The sequence below is a fragment of the Myotis brandtii genome, unplaced genomic scaffold (genome assembly GCF_000412655.1).
Source record: "Myotis brandtii unplaced genomic scaffold, ASM41265v1 scaffold915, whole genome shotgun sequence".
NCBI lineage: Eukaryota > Metazoa > Chordata > Mammalia > Chiroptera > Vespertilionidae > Myotis > Myotis brandtii.
The window spans coordinates 1344500-1360947 of record NW_005371769.1 but is presented as its reverse complement, the minus strand read 5'-3'; the positions used below and the strand labels follow the sequence as shown (position 1 = coordinate 1360947).

At 62.3% G+C, this 16448-nt stretch overlaps 1 protein-coding gene across 2 annotated transcripts; it reads right to left on the bottom strand.

The window, feature by feature from the left end:
• Nucleotides 1-2413: 2413 nt before the first annotated feature.
• Nucleotides 2414-16253, bottom strand: RBBP8NL (RBBP8 N-terminal like). 2 transcript variants are annotated; one of them, XM_014532851.1, is made up of 13 exons: nucleotides 16166-16253; nucleotides 10499-10610; nucleotides 9552-9594; nucleotides 9070-9165; nucleotides 8489-8601; nucleotides 7946-8018; nucleotides 7351-7502; nucleotides 7162-7241; nucleotides 6808-6965; nucleotides 5634-6348; nucleotides 5301-5427; nucleotides 4790-4977; nucleotides 2414-3034 (listed from the first exon to the last, which is right to left on the bottom strand). In XM_014532851.1, the coding sequence occupies exons 2-13, from the start codon at nucleotides 10557-10559 to the stop codon at nucleotides 2834-2836; spliced, it is 2007 nt and encodes a 668-aa protein (XP_014388337.1). In that variant the 5' UTR covers nucleotides 10560-10610; nucleotides 16166-16253; the 3' UTR covers nucleotides 2414-2833. The 2 variants fall into 2 exon arrangements, with proteins under 2 accessions (XP_014388337.1, XP_014388338.1); XM_014532852.1 differs by having other exon boundaries at nucleotides 4790-4860.
• Nucleotides 16254-16448: the final 195 nt, after the last annotated feature.

Genomic DNA, 16448 nt, shown 5'->3' with positions numbered 1-16448 from the left:
TCTGCTCAGGGGTGGAGCGGTGGCGGCGGCCTGGCGGCCGTGGCGACGGGACTGCAATTCCAGTCCCCGCCTCGGAAGCTGGGCTCTTGCTGGGCTGCGGCGTTTGTGGTCAGTCTCGGTCGAGCCTGCGCCTTTAGGCTCCAGTGCACTTCCTCTTGGGTGTGTGCCGGTGCAGGGGCTGAAGCTGTGCCCCCTGCTGTGTGGGAGGCCCTTCAGTTTGCAAACTGCCATCTCTGTCACTTCTGGGAGCCCCAAGGCTCCCCGAATGGCCGGTGGTGCCACCTGGCCTCCCTGGTTGGCTGAAGAAGAGACAGGGTCTGAGTGGAGAAGGGTGTGGGGTGACAGGCAGGCTGGGACAGTCCTGCACTTCCCTCAGCAGCAAAGTGCCTAGGCTTCAGTGTTCTGCACCCGGGTTCCCCTGACTTCAGAGCCCAGGGCTTCCCGCCCAGGTGCTGCCTTCTGGAGCCCCAGCTTTCCCCCTGCGGGCTCACTTATCCATACAGTGGGGAGTGTGACTCAACTCCAGGTATTGTCAGGATGAAGCTGGCCCCGATGTCACCAGCGCTGGGCTGCCATGTGCTGGAAGCTGGGCATTTGCTGTTTGGTATACAGCCCAGTGAATGATGTGGGTGTGCTGCCCATTGCCTCTGCAGCTCCTGTCTCAGGAGGAGGCGGGCATCGACCTGCACCAGGGAAACGGTTGGCAAGTTTCTGGTTTTGAGGGACATGAAGAGTCATCACCATCATCAATCAGGGCCCGCTGCATGGCCCCTTACCCACCTTTCACCTTGGCGTATCCCTCCTAGTGACCTCATTTGCCAGCACAGGCAGGCCCACCCACTGCCCAGCCTGTCCTTTCCTTTCCCTCTGCCCTTCCAAAGTGCCCAAGAGGCTTCACCACCCAGGCCTGCAAGTCGGATGGGAATGGAGGTTTTTTTGTTGGTTTGTATTTTTTTGTTTTTGCTAATCCTCACCAGAGGATATTTTTTTCCATTGATTTTTAGAGAGTGGAAGGGAGGGGGAGACACAGAGAGAGAGAGAGAAAAACATCGATATGATGTGAGAGAGACACATTGATTGGTTGCCTCCCTCATCCAGTACTGGGGATTTAGCCTGCAACTGAGGTACACGACCTTGATGGGAATTGAACCTGAGACGCTTCCGTGCCCAGGCTGACACTTGAACCACTCAGCCACACTGGCTGGGGCCACAGGTTCTGTTTTATTTGATTTTGGGAAAATCAAAACCATCTTTAACAGCTGGGAGAGTTCACGGGCACCTGCACACAGACACCCCTAGGCTTCTCTCTTGGGGATTTAGTCTCTGGTCTCTCAGAGCAAGGTGGGGAGCAGTGCCCTCGTTAGTCAGGTTTGCGCCCCCAGGCCTCATCAAGCCCAGTCATTGCCCCATGTCCTGCCTTTGTCTTGGAAAGAGCAGTCCTCAAATTTCATGTGCAGGGAAATTGCCCTTTAGAGCTTCTTTTTCATTAAATATTTTTATTGATTTCAGAGAGGAAGGGAGAGAAGGAGAGATAGAAACATCAATGATGATAGAGAATCATCGATCGGCTGCCTCCCGCACGCTCCACACTGGGGACCAAGCCTGCAACCCAGGCATGTGCCCTTGACTGGAATTGAACCCAGAACCCTTCAGTCTGCAGGCGGACGCTCTATCCACTGAGCAACACCAGCCAGAAGCCACTTGGAGCTTCTTAAATCCTGATCCAGCGGGCCTGGGTGGGCCCAGGAACCGTGTAAACTCCTTTCCTGGAGGCCTCTGAGACACACCCTCTTAAAGAGACAACGGCCTGGGGGGCAGAATAGCCTGATGCTGAGGGTGGAGTACTGGGTGGGCTGCCCTGTGGTCATGCAGAGGGCTGACCAGTCAGTGGCAGGTGTGGGGCCAGGGACTCAGGTGTCAGTGAGGAGGGGCTGTGCACATTCTCTGTCTGTTCCCTGGCCATCCCCAGAGAGTACCTGTCCCTGAAACGCTTTGCTGGTTTTGATTCTGCCCTCCTGTAAGGGAGTGACGTCCTTGGCCCTGAACGCATTCAAGAGCCTCTTGAGTCACTTCACTTGCCCAGGCAGGTGTTGGCCCGGCTGACCCTGACCCTGACCCTGCTAGCCACATAGGCCATCCTTCTTTGCACCTTTATTCTCCCAGCACCCTGAGGACCCTATCTGCGAAGGCCTCACGCCACTGCCTTTCAGCCTCCCTGAGCCCTTGGACTACCAGGGGTGGGCAAACTTTTTGACTCGAGGGCCACAATGGATTCTTAAACTGGACCGGAGGGCCGGAACAAAAGCATGGATGGAGTGTTTGTGTGAACTAATATAAATTCAAAGTAAACATCATTACATAAAAGGGTACAGTCTTTTTTTTTTTTTTTAGTTTTATTCATTTCAAACGGCCGTAGTTTGCCCATGGCTGGTAGGCCCTCAATGCCCAGCGCCTGTATGCAGGATTCCACGAGGGGGCGCTGGAGACCGATGCTTGCAGCTCCGTTGCCCCTCAGGGAAGGGGTGGCCAAGAGTGCAAGGCCCTTGGAGTCTGGGATGCCAGTGGAGTAGGGCGGGCGGGGAGGGATGGGGCTGGTGAGGGGCGCTGCCCGGTAAGGGCTGTCTGTGTGCTGCAGGGGTGGGGCTGGGCTAGGGCCTGAGGATCCCTGCCTCCTGTGCTTCTCAACTCCTGTTCCCCGCAAGGGAGAAGGTGCGGGGGAGAAGGTGGGATGACAGGTCCAGCCAGTCATCAAGATGGTCAGAGAAGAAGGGTTCCAAAAACCAGCTATAGACTCCCTCTCGGCCTTCCCAGGCCCTCTGGACGTGGCCAGGATTCAATCTCCTTCCCCCTGAGCTGGGCTGGGCTGGTGGTGTGGGCTGTCCTGGCCTCGGTGGGCAGAGCACGATAGGGCTCTTCCCAGATGCTGTTGCTGGGTGAGGGGCCGTCGTCCTTGGGGTCTTGGGCTCCTGGGCCCTTCAGCTGGCGTCAGGGGCTCCCCTGGGGTTCCTTCTCCCTCAGGACAGCTTCTTGGAGGCTGTGGGAAGTGGACTGAGGTTAGGCTGGGACGTCCGGCGGTGGCCTCGTGGGTCCTCCCTTGAGATGACACCGGGCTCTCCCCAGGGCCTCGAGGGCAGTCTCTGGCAGGGAACTCAGAGCCCACCTGGCAGAGGTGACTTGTGCTGACAGCGGCAGACCCAGAGCCGCAGCGGCTCAATCGGAATTTGGTGGAAGCATGGACCCTCTCCCCAGGCGTGCAACCCCGAGGCCGGCCCAGCCCTGGCCCCCCACCTCGCTGCTTTGCAGAGAGAGGGCCTGGCACATTTTGGATAACCTGCCCTGATGGGGAAAGGCTCTCAGAATCCCGAGACACTGGCTGGGTGCCTCCATGGGCCTGCCTTCGGCCGGGGCCACAGGGGAGGGTGTCAGATCCTTAGGACCCTTGCAGGGGGGACCTGCCAGTATGCCCCAGGCTTGTCTCTGATGTGGAACAAGATGCAGACCTGGGTCAGAACCAGGTTGGAATCCTGACCCCGTGTACCAGTTTTGTGACCTTGGGTAAGAGTTCCCTCACCTCTCTGTGCCTCAGTTTCCCCACCTGTGAGGCAGTGAGGTCCATCACTGGGCAGGGTCATGAGGCCCAGAGGCAGTGATGACTGGACACTGCTGGCACCCTCCATGGGCATAAGCTACAGGGCGCTGCTGCTGGTGCTGAGCCGTGTGGCACTGTGCCTGGCACATCGTGGTGTGGGCCACAAGCTGGGCAAAGGCCCTGTTCTCACTGACCACCAGTGTGGGCGTTGTGAGGTGTCGGTGCCTGACGGGGAGCCCCTGCACTGGTCCAGGTGGGAGGACCAGGGTTGGGCAGCTCAGCTCCAAGTGCAGGGTGGGGCAGACACCTGTGCGCCCCTATGGACTGTGCCTACCAGGACTGGGCCAAATCATGCCCAGCAGGAAGTGCCTGGAAATCAGGCAGGTGTGCTGGCCTCCTCCACGGCTCGCCCGAGCAAACACGGCTCTCAGGCACCTTCCCAGCAACAATGGCGCATTGTGGCAGCCAAGCCGGGCCTGCCTAGTGGCAGACCTGTTCGGACAAACACCAGGGTGGCATCCATTATTAGCTTATGCGTTCAGTCTCTCTGGCACCTGGCCAAAGCTGCCTTTGTGGCCAGAGCAGGAAGTGAGGGTGTCCTGGTACCCTCGGCTGGGGCCTCTGCTCCTGCTGCCCTGTTAGGAGGAGCCAGGCCCACAGGCACCACACATTTGAGCAGCCCCCACTTCCCCAGTGGAACAAACACACCCCACGCATCAAGGTGGCCAAAAGGGTCCAGGAGTCCACCCCTCCAGGTTGAAGGGCCTGGCCAGGGCTGCCGTGAGGAGGAAGTGGACCAGGAATCACCCAGGCCCGACCCCTGGCCCCTCCTCTTAAGGGTCCTGCTCTGGGAGAGCTCCAAGGACTGGTTTCAGGGTCTGGGTCCCAGTCAATTGGAGGATGCCATTCCCCAAGGTGGGGTGGGGGTGTTGGGGCTGCGGGACTCCCCACCCCCCACTGCCCCTGGCCCATACCTTTGTCCCACAGGTCAGAGGACTGGACCCACTTCCTCTTCTGCTGCAGGCCCTGCCCGGGTTCCTTGGTGCAGAAGCACCTGGGTCCTTCCCCCGGGGTGCTGGATGTGGCCCCCGCCTCCGGGCTCAGGCCCACCTGCGGGGTGAGGGAGTATGGTCAGGGCCAGGACCCTCCCCCGAGCCTGGGAAGCCCTAGCTTGGGGCCCCACCTGAGCCTGGGACCCACCTCACTGTCCGAGGCGTCTGGCTCATCCAGCTTGTCCGACAGCGGCCGCTGTGCCTGGGCCTTGCTGAGCTCTGCGGGGTGCAGGGCGTGGGTCAGGCCAGGCTGGTGGCCCGGGAGTCTGGTGGAAGCAGGCCTCGTTCTAGCCTGCCAGACCAGGATGAGTGGCAACAACTCTGCAGATGAGGAAACTGAGGCACAGAGGGGTGCAGTAACCTGCCCTAGGGTCCAGCGCCTGCACAATGACCCCACCAGCTGGGGTGTCCCCTGGCTTGACCACTGTAATGGGAAACCCACATCCTGCCCCCAGACTCTAATTGCTAGGGCCCTTTCCTTCACTGCCTGTGGTCAGAGACACACCTGCCCTGACCCCCACCTCCTTTCTAGGTCTGCCTGTGGGGACCCTAGGGTTTGGCCTGCCAGGCCCACACTCAGCTGGTGCTGACCACTGCACATCCCTCCCCTCCTGGGGCCACATTTGCTGGGCTCTCATGACCCCGACACTCACCCTTACCTGGGTGGCCATTGGCATCAGGACTCTGTGGGTGGGGGGACGGTTTTGGCCTCTCTCTGGACTCATCTCCTGTCCTGCCTGGAGACGGCAGGCTAGGCTGGGGCTCTGGGAGAGGATGTGGGGAGTCCTGAGGGGAAGCACGTAGGTGGCTTGAATTCATTTGGGGAGACTGTCTTGCCCCCAACCCAGCCTTGGGCACAGCCTTCGGGACCCTGGCTGGGCTCAGCTGGAGGGTCAGCTGCCCTGCGCGTGAGCGTCAGGAACAGGCTTTCTCACTGGGCCCAGCTGCTGGCCTGGTGTGGGCACATGAGGCAAGACCAGGCTGGGCCTCACCTCGGGCAGGGGGGCCGCTTCTGGCCCTGGTGCTCTGGTCCCCTTGGTGCCATTGCTTCGCCCCCAAGGTCCAGACTGGGCAAGTGGCTTCGCCCCCTGGGGTGGCTCAGGGCTGGGAGTGTGGGCAGTTTTGGGGCTGAACCTCCTTGGCCGGCCCACGGGCTTGGGGGCATCCCGGCCCCGCCCCCACTCAGAGAGGTCCAGGGGCTTGTCTGGAACAAGGTCCTCTGTGGCTGTGGCCTCCTGTCCCCTGGGGCTGCCTGGGCCTGTGGGCTGCTGGTGCCGCCTCCTGGGCAGGGCTGCCCCGGCCACCTCGCCCTCTGACCCCTCAGAGTCGGAACAGATTGGAGGGGAGGGCGGCGTCTCCCCTGGCCTGGGAGGCCCCCTCATCCTGGCACCGCCAGCCTGTCCTCGTGCCTGCAACTGCTGGGCCAGGAGCAGGCTCAGTGCTCCCTCTAGCCGAGGATCCCGCATGTCCACCAGGGTGCCCGGTGGGCCCAGTAGCCCCGAGGGCACCTCCCAGGCCTCTGCCTCTCTGGCCTTCAGGATCTGGGGCTGGGGACCGCCAGGGGCTGCAGCGGGGGCCCGGGGGCTGCTTTGGGGGCTCCGAAGGTGCAGGGACCGAGGGCGATTCAGGAGGCAGAGGCGGTCAGTCTGGAGGGCGTGCTTCAGGGACTTGTGGGGCCTGGCGGAGGCCTGAGAGGCCCGCAGGAAGCTGGGGTGGGAAGAAGCCCAATGACAGGGGCTCACGGTCAACCCCATGTCCCAGGGGAAGCCCCGAGAGGTGAGGAGAGCGGGCCAGGTCAGGGGGAAGGTAGGGGAGAGGGTGGGTTCCTGGCCCCCTCCCCCCTCCCCGCTCTGGAGGCCAAGCCATGTGACCTGGAGCCTGGGGCTCTGTGGCCTCTCTCCTTTTGGGCATCAGCTACCTGCCCTCACCGGAGCGCTGGCTCCACCTCTCCCCCCAGCCCCCCACCCGTCCTGGCTGTTCAAGAGGGTACCCGTGGGGACTTCGTGATGGGCAGAGTTTCCAGGAAAGCAAAGCCTTGGGAGGGCAAGAGCTCCTGCCGTGCCATGGAGGGGCTCCTGGCCACTGCCCCCTCTCAAAGGTGGGACTAGATTGGGACAGGTGCTCAGCTGAGGCCACTCCTGGTGGTGGCTGTGGGCAGAACCTCACCTGTCCAGGGAGAGGCTGTGCTCGTAAGGCGGGCTGGTTGGGCTGCTCTGGGCAGAGGGCGTCCCATTGGCGGAGCCCCGGTCAGCGGAGCAGGCCCAGGCCCCCGGCCGCACCACGGCAATGGTCCCGTGCAGCTGGTTGGAGATACGCTGGGGGCTCTGCACAGGGTGGGCATGGTCAGCCTGGGTGGGGCTGGCTGGGGCCCTCTGCCCTTGCTCTTTGTGGGACCCACCGGCTCTGAGCCTTGCCTCCACCCATGTTGAATGGAGCTCAGGGGTCCCTGTCTGTCCCAGAGGACAGCGCGTGGCATGTGGCTGGGGCTGGGAGAGGTGGCTTGGGGTCCCTTGTCCTCACCATGTCTGAGGCCCGTGGCTCGGGCAGGTTGGCACCCGGGGAGATTTTGGCCACTGGAGACATCCTGTGCTCCAGCTTTTCTGTGGGAGGAAACGTATTGGACAGGCCAGGTTGGGAGATGGCTCAGCCCCTGCCCAGAGGCCCCCTGGCCTGGGATGCCCGCCCCCCCCTCCCCCAGCCTCACAGCACCTTCTCCCTGTGGACTGGCTTCCAGGGGGTGGTCCTCGGCCTCCTCGTGGCCTCCTGGCAGCTTCTCGGTGCTGGTCTTCCAGGGGCCCGGGGAGATGAGCAGTGGGGGTGAGGAGGGGTCCGAGGAGCTCTCCCTGCACTGGGGCTTGGGTCTGTCTCCCGAGGGGAGGGGAGAGGGAGGGCAGTGCCCCCAGACACAATCAGAAAGGCCAGGGTGTCCTCCTGGGGGCCAAGTCACCACTGCAGGAGGACCCAGGTGACCCAGAAAGAGGGCCCTTGACACCACCCGAGATGTGCCCCCAGGTGCAGAGCCCTGAGCGGCAGAGCGGCTGGCGTGCTGGGGACCATCCCTGTTTCTAAGGGGTCCACTGGGCTCCTGTCCATTTACAAGGCACCTGTGCTGGTTGCTCTGAGGTCGGGAGTTGGCTCTGTGGTGAGTGGCCATGGGACACCCACCCCAGCACTTGGCTGGTCCCCCACAGGGTCCTGTGCCCCCATGCTCTGCCCCTGGTGCCCCATGGACGCGTGGCGGTGCCTGCTGTGAGCTGGGTATAAGGATCAGCGTGCTCAGGCGCCTGGTGCCTTCCCCACTCACCCCAGGCCCCGAAGCCGGGCCACCTCTTCCTTCAAGGTCTCATTCTCCTCCTGCAGTCGGGTCATCTCATTGGCTGCAAAGACACTGATTAGCGAAGGACTGGGGGTCCTCACAGCCCCGGGAAGTCTCCCTTGTCCTGTCCCCAGGCCAGGGCCTGGCATAGCAGGTGCCCCATGCATGCCTGCTGCCTGAGGGGATGGTTGGATGTGACTGACTAAACTGCGCCAGCCTTAAGGCTGAGGAAAGCGATGGGGACCTTGTCCCTGGAATGTCCCCCAAGGTAAAGGGGGCCTGCTCTCCTCACGTGGGGCCTCAGGGGCCTCTCGTCATCGCAGGAGCGGGGAGTTGAGGCTGAGAGGGCAGGGGACTGATGAATGAGGGACGTGCCAGGGCCAGCTGGGGCTTCACATCATTTGTCTGTAAATTGGGGTGTGGGGTGACCATCGGACAGAAGGATCACCTTCCCTCTTTCCCTGTGACGCCATGTCAGGCTGAGCAGGCCCTGGGGTCATGGCCCACAGAAGGGGACAGCAGGCGGCTCACTGAGGATGAAGAGGTGCTGCAGGTTCTGGAGGAGGGAGCTCTCGAACTCCTGCTGCTTCTTCCTGGCCAGCTCCTGGGTGACAGTGCAGCGGTCGCACAGGCCGGCCCGCAGCCTGTGGCGTGGGGGAGGCAAGAGGTCACTCTGAGGAGGCAGACTGAGGCCCATCGAAGGGCTGGGACCCTCCAGGGATGTGCCCCTGCCTTTCCCAAACTGTGGAAGCCTGCCCCATCCCCTAAGTTTGGGAAGGAACCTTGAAAATACAGTTTACTTAAGGCTCTGAGAAGTCCTGCAGGGAAGGTGGGGGGAAGCTGTCTGGTTTAGTTTAACCCTGGAGCTTCCCAAACGCATCCACAGACCCCTTGTCCTTCCCCCGCCCCAAATCAGGAGTATGGCCAGCAGGTGGCCGAGTTCTGGCTCACCTGTTCTCCAGCACCTGGCTCACCTGTTCTCCAGCACCTGGCTCACCTGTGCCCCAACACCTGGCTCACCTGTTCTCCAGCACCTGGCTCTCCTGTTCTCCAGCACCTGGCTCACCTGTGCCCCAGCACCTGGCTCAACTGTTCTCTAGCACCTGGCTCACCTGTTCTCCAGCACCCGCACGTTGTCTTTCAGAGCCTTCTGCTGCTCCCTGAGCTGGTGGTTCTTGGCACAGAGCTCCTCTACCCTTTGGGCATCCCTGTGGGGGGGAACCAACGAGATGGGGTTTCTCTCTTGCCACCTGCAGTTCTCTCTTGCTACAGAACTGAGCCCCATCTGAGCCCCTCCCCTCAGTTCTCGATGTCTCATGACGTGTGTTCCCACTGATAATTGTTGGTACTGCAGGCGCCTTGAGTGGATGTGGCTTGCCCAGCCCCATGGAGGGTCCCAGTGCTGGATCACCAGCTATTGGATGCATGACATGGGCCAGTGGCTCCCTCCCTCCTGCCCATGCGGAGCCTGTTTCCCTTTGTACATGGGGGGTTTGAGGGGTGGGGGCTCCCTGCATTTGGGAGGATGAAGTGAGTGACTGGTGAGCTGCTGTCCTTCGCATCCGTTCCCACTGGGCCAGCCCGTCTGACTCACCGGCACCGCTCCGAGTTCAGTTCTAGAAGCTTGTTCTGCAGGCCTGGAGGGTGGAGGAAGGGGTGGAGGGTCAGGCCCAGCTGTGCAGGCAGCCCCTGCAGCAGAGCCCAGGGCACCTCCTGTTCCTCTCCACACCCGCACCCCTGATGGGTCGCCTCACTGACTCAGTCTCGGGACTGCTCAGGACCGCTGCCCTGGGCCCAGCGTCTCCCTTCCCCATGGGGGCTCTGGCTCTGGTGTCTGTCTGGAGGTTGGTTGGGAACCACCTAGCCAGGTCCTGGGAGGGGCATTCACTTTGGGTGCAGCTAATATTGAAGTAAAATGGGCTCTTGGGGGGGGACCCTGGCAGACTCCTCCGTGCCCCAAGCAGACCTGCCTCTCTAAGTCTCTGGGGAGGTGACCCAGGCCCTTTGGGACCTCTGGGGGGTGCTTGTGGGATGGTTGGCCTCAGGAGGGTCTGGCCAGGGCCCAGGGGCCCGGGGAATGGAGGGACAGGTGTGTGGGCGGGGCAGAGCTCAGCCTGGTGTCCAGGAGTGAAACGGAGGGTTTCAGATCAATGCCCCGGACGGGCCTCTGGACCCGTGAGCTCCCGTTCTTAGAGAGGGGCCTTGCTTCGGGGGACGCCGAGACCCCTGCCCTGAGTGAAGGAGGCTCCTGGCTCTCTGCAGCGGGCCTGGCTTTTTATTTCCACTCGGCCTGGGCTGACCGCTGGGAGAAGCCCTGCAGGACACACTTGGCGTGCTGATCTGAGGCTGGGCACCTGGCCACGTGGATGCTCTGGGCTCTGAGGCATTGCTCCCTTCTGGGCCTGGAAGGCGAGGTCCTAGGTTTGGAGGCGATGTGTGGGAGCACCCTGGCCTGGCCTCGGCTCTTAGGCCACTGGTCCAGGTGAGAGCCACCTGTGGAGACCGGCCCCACCTCCACCCGCCCTGCCCCCGCGCACTCACCCAGGACCTCCTTCTCATGGATGTCCTTCAGCCTGTTTAGGGACTCCATGAAGCTCTCCATGGCCCTCAGGTGCAGGATGCCCCTCGGTCCTACTGCCCCTCTGTTTCCAGCCTGTGGAGCAGGAGGTGGGAGAGGGGCTCTTTGGCTTGGGAAGGGCCTATGGGCTGTAGGGTCCAGTCATGGGCCACTGCCTGGAGAGGGGCTAGGTGCTGGCCCGGTGGGTGTTGGTGGAGTGTCCTGTCTGTGGGCCACCCCCACCCCCCACTGGGTCATGTCCACACTGAGGACCCAGTGGGCTCCTCTACACTGTCCTGCTCTTAGCTTTCATACTTTGGGGGAACTTGGAGGGGACAGGAGGGATGGGGCCTGTCCATTCAATATCCACCACCTAATCCCCGCCTCCCGCAGGCATGTCCCCTACTCTCCCCACCTCCCCCTCCCTCTGTGGCTGCAGATTGGCCCCAGGCCTGGGAGGCTGGGCCCCTCGTCAGGAGCCTTGGCTGGGCCCGGCCTGCAGTGGCTCAGAGCACCCACGTCATGCTCCATGAGCCCATTAGCCGGCTGTGACATGCAGCCCCCTCTGGGGAACTCTCTCCAGCAGCTCCTTCCGTGAGGGGTGGGGGCACTGCCAGCTACGGGGTGTCAAGGGCCGCCAAGGCTCAGACCTCAGCATGGGCCCCCTCATGCAGTCTGGTGTGCTCTGTCCTGGCGTGGTAGTGTGTGCCACGTGCACTGTGTATGTGTGTGCACACATGCGCACATGTGTATGTGTATGTACGTGTGTGTGCATGCTGTGTGTGTGTGTGTGTGTGTGTGCGCGTGTCACGATGCTGAGGCCCAGCGCTCTCTGTGCCCACCTCGAGTCTGAGCAGTTGTGGATGCTAATTTTGACCCCAGGTCTGCATTTACTGAGGCTGAGCCAAGCCCCCTGCATGCCCGCTGCAGGGGTGGGGTCTGTGGCCAGCTCCCTGGGGCCCTGAGTCTCACAAAGAGCAGAAGGATCCTGTCCTGCCTGCCCGAGGCCAGAGACCTCTTCCCTCTGGGTCTCGCCTCCGGGCCACGGTGAGGTGGCCCCTCCTGGTCCTCAGCCTGAGGAGCCCTGGGGGCCCCTGAACCCTGAGAACAGACAGCCAGGCTCCTGTAACTCCAGAACCCTCTCCTCTGGCCGCCCGCACTGACCCCTCAGTAGCAACTGTTGGCGGGACTTCTACTTATGCCCAGAATCTCACCTTTCCCTCCTTGCCACCCCCCCACTGGGCCCAAGCCACCATGGGACCGAGTTGCATCTCCCGGGCCACTGCACCTGGCTCCCTGCCTCTGCCCGGCCCCAGCACGCACTCTGCACAGCGCAGCGCAGGCCCTTGAAACCTCTGCTCAGAATCCCCCCTCGGGTGGCCTGAGTTCTGGCCAAGGCCACAGAAGGGGGCGTGGTCTCATTTGCATTTCAAAGGTTGCCCTGAGGATGTCTGAGTTCGCAGCAGCACCCTACAAAACAGCCCCAAACTGGAAAACCCCAAATGCCAACTGCCAGATGTCCCTGGCCAGAGGAATGCCCCCAGCCCCCACTGCCATCACTGAGTGACACGGGAGCAGAGCGGAAAGCCAGCCTGCTGCTCTGGGCTCTCGGAAGTGGGGGTGGCAGGTGCCATGGGGTCACAAGGCCTGAATGGAGCAGGTCTTATGACCCCAAGAGAAGCCAGGGGCAGCAAGCACAGGGCTAGGACTGCCGCCGGGAAACAGACCACGAGTCTGGCTCTCAGCCGGGCCCTTGAACCTGAGTCAAAGAACAGTGGGAAGCCTGTACTTCTGTACGGGAGACGCCCGGCTGGAGGACAGGTGAGATCCTGTGCCCTGCAGTGTCCAAGGAGCCGGCTGCGCAGGGCCTGGGGGTGTGGTGGAGGGTGGAGCAGCAGGAAGGCCAGGCTCCCCAAACTCGTTTACCAGACCTGCCTGGGCTGCGGGAAGTGGGGGTGCCCGCATGGTGACTCTGTGTCAGATGATGAAGGAAAGATGCTGCATTCCGGAGGCCGGGGAGGCCAGGGCTGGAGCAGAAGGGGTATAAATGGGATCAGCCCGTTTCCTGAGCGCTGTACACACCATCACTTTCATGACAGTCCAACCCTGACCACACCGTAAAGAGTCCACTCTCCAGATGGGGAAACTGAGGCCCCAACAGATCATGTCACCCTCCCCAGCTGCCCAGTGGAGGCGGAACCCAGGGTTTGAACTTTCTCTGAGGGCTGTGGATGCTGCGCCCTCACCTCATGGGGACCAAGGACATGTCCTAGTCGTCCCGCTGTGCTCACTGTGCTGACCTCACCTCATGGTGGGGCCCCTGGAAGGTAAGACTTTGAACTGGGGCCTCCATGGGCTCAGGTCTCTAGCAGGAGGGCGAGGAGGGCCGGGGAGGGGCTGAGCCGCAGCACCTGAAATTCCACCCAGACCTGCCTGACAGGCGCCTCTTCCCTCCAGCACCTGTGTTGGCCGTGGGCCGTGGGCTGTGGGCTGGGCCAACGCCCATAAAGGAGGCGCCCAAGGGAGCCCTTGGTGTCATGGGCCGGGAGAAGCCTGTGTGGGCTCTGGGTCCAAGCAAGAGGCAAGCATTGGTCCTGAAGAGGTCACTGTGGTGCCCTCTGCTGGGTGCCACCCCTGCCCCGCCAGGCTCCTCTTTGTGCCCTCCCGGCTGCTTCTCTCAGGGTCCCCAAAGGACAGCAGGAGACACCCTGCATGCTGGGCAGGGGAACAGCATGGACAAGGGTCCTGGGGCAGGCCTGTGCGGGTGGCTGACAGCAAAGTTGGAGTCTCCTGTCTACACACATAGCCCAGGGCCACCCAGCCCCTGCGGCAGTGCCATGGGGACAGTGTGACTTTCCCAGGAGGGCAGGTGACCGAGTGCATTGTCTGAGGCGAAGTGGACAGTCAGCCTCCAGGGGCACTCTGGGTAGCATGGCCCTGGGTTGTAGCTTCCTGCTGGGAGGTCAGCGGGCCTCCCTATCATGCCGGCTCTGTGTCTGCCAGGAGTGCCCAGGGCAGTGGGGGCTGGGGGTTCAGAGAACTCTGGAGGCCTGTGCACAGGAGAGGTTGGCCTGAGCTGCTCTCGGGGGTGGGGCTTGGAAGCAAAGACCTGAGTTGTGCTCCTTAGGGCCCCAGACAGGCCAGGCCTCCCCAGCCCTCCACCTCTGGATGCCCAGGCTGCGAGGCTTCCGCTGGGGCTGAGCCCCTGGAAGGGCAGGTGGGCCGGCCATGCTGAGTCAGCCAGGCCAGATCGATAAAGACATGGGGGTCCAAGCCATAAGCCTACAGCCCTGGTAGCGGCCCTGTCCTACCTTTACCTTCTGTGCAAACTTGGGCTAGTGGTTTTACCTCTCAGAGCCTCAGTTTCCTCATCTGGGGGTAACACTACCCTTCATCTCAGGGACTGTGAGGCTCCTTCCCAGTAACACGTGCCCAGGGGATACCCATCCAGGTTAGATATGTCCAGGGGACGCCCGTCCAGGTTGTATATGTCCAGGGGATGCCCATCCAGGTTGTATATGTCCAGGGGACGCCCGTCCAGCTGAGACATGCTCAGCCCAGTGCCTGGCAGGCTGAGCGCTCAGTTGACTACAAATGGAGACCCTGTGTCCCCCGCCTGCAGTCTTCCGATAGTGCCTCCCTCACATGCGACCCCAGGCACTGCCATTTCTGCTTACAGGAGCCCCTCTCCTCTTGGGCCAGTTCAGGTCCCATTGCCACGAAGGCCCTTTGCAGGAGGACACCGCCCCCCGCCCCAATTCAGAAATCTGTAGTGATAGTGCACACTGTATAGACACTTCAGGCCACTGAGTCTTGGTGGCTGTGCCCAGGGCAGGTGCCATCTGGCCCCCACGCAGGGAGGGCACTGAGGCCCCAGCTGTAGCCCCCAGCCTGGATTGGGCACTGTCAGGTTGAGCGGCAAAGCCCCAGGGGTGTGGTTTCTGGCTCTGCTCCTGGGCCAGCGGGGCCCCCTGGCTCCTCGCCCCCTCGCTGCCTCCCTGGCTGGGGCAGTCCTGCTTCAGCAGCCCTCGGTGCCGGAGCACTGTGGCCGGCCCGTATGCTGCTCTTTCTCCGCCATCGGTCTGTCTGTCTATCCACCTACCCACAAAACAACCATGACGATGCTGCAGTAGCAGCAGCTGCTGCTTCCTCATGCCCACTGTGCCAAGCATGGTGCCAGGGCTCTACATGCTTGCAGGGCACTAAAACAATCCCAAAGCTTCTCTGAAGGAGTGTGGAGAGGTCACCAGATGTACCGTCCCCAAGTGACGGACCCTGACCTCCTGCTGGGCCTGCAAGGGGCCAGGCACGCCATCGGAGCCCACTGCACGTTGCGGCATGGGGATTTATGCACCCACTGCGTGCCCAGGCTCGGTGCGTGCGGCCATCTGAGGAGGTGCTCATTGGCCCGCTCCACAGGCTCCGGCCCAGAGTCCTTGTCCACCCTCTGAGGGGGCCCCTGCGCGGCTGGGCAGTCACTCACCTGGCTGAGCCTCAGTGTCCCTCTCCACACAGACAGAGGTGAGCTCTGTCCCTTGCTCCTAGAGGAGGGGGCGGTCTCTGCCACCTCAAGCTGTCAGGACTCCTTAAACACAGTGGTCAGGGGCCAGTCTGGGAGCCCCCACATGCCAGCACCCAATAGGTGCTCCATGCTGTGGCTCACTGGGTCTCATGCTTGCCCATGGAGTGGCCACGCCAACCCTGTTTATAGAGGAGCAAGAGAGGTTCACAAGGACACAGCCAGGGCAGAAATGGGGCCTCCTAATGACCCCTGGGCCAGCTCAGGGTGGAAGGTCATGTCCAGAGATGTGTCACTGCCAGGGAGGTTTCTAACGTCACCAGACACATAGACCCGTGACACACATGCATGCCTGATGCCCACACCCATACACATGGATCCTAATAACATCCTAACACATGTTAGAGCACATCCCAACACACGAGTGCCACACACACATGTGCTCCCCTCAGCCACCTCCCCCGCCACACACCCAGCACTGCCCTGGCCCAGGGAGAGCTGCACATGAGTGTGCATGCATGCACGTGTGCACACATAGTTGTGCATCCCACAAGCGCGTGCACACGTGCACAGAGGAGCAGGACAGGGTGCTCCCAGGTGGGCTGAGGCTGCTTCTTGGCTCAGGTAACTGTGGGCCTTGCAACCTGACTTCCAGGGCATGGGCTACCTGCTGTACCCCTGAGGCCTCACTGGGGGAGGCTGAGCAGGACCCATGGCCCCCAGGAGCCCTCCCTTTGCCACTGCCTCCCCAGAGACACCAACGTTAGGGCAGCCGTGTCCCACAGCCCCGTGCCCCTCCTCACCCCCAGGGCTTCACCCTGCCCATGAGGACTCAGCTGTGGGGCAGATCCAGGATGAGGTGCCTGGCCAGCAGCCCATTCCCGGTGCCCCAGAAACCTCACTCCCAGTCTTGACTCTGCACCCTGCCCCTGGCCAGGAAGCTCACTGGGCCCCCTTCCCCCTGGACGAGGCACCTCAGAACAGGTGGCTGCACCCCTCTTACCAGCCTGGCCAGCCCACCTCCTGCCCAGCAAGCAGGGGCTGGGGTGCCTTGGGTGACCCCACAGTGACCCCAGCCCCTCCCCTGCCTCCAGCGGCTGGAGCTGTGGGGTCCCGGGCCCTGGGTACTCACATGGCCCCTCGCCCGCCCGTGTTGACCTCCGCGGACCTTCCTGCCCGAGATGGAGGCAGCAATGTGTGAACCTGCACAGGCAGCAAGACGCGACTTGGCCAAACCCGCCGGGCAGGTTCTGGGCTCTCCTTGCCAGGAGCAGAAAGGAGGCAGGGCCCAAAGCCGCCCAACGGGCTCTGCCATTGCAGAAAGTGGTGGAACAGGTCGGGTCTGACCCCACATAGAGCTGGGATTGTTTCTCCGTAACACGCATAGCCCACACCTCTGGCCAGTTAACAAGGAG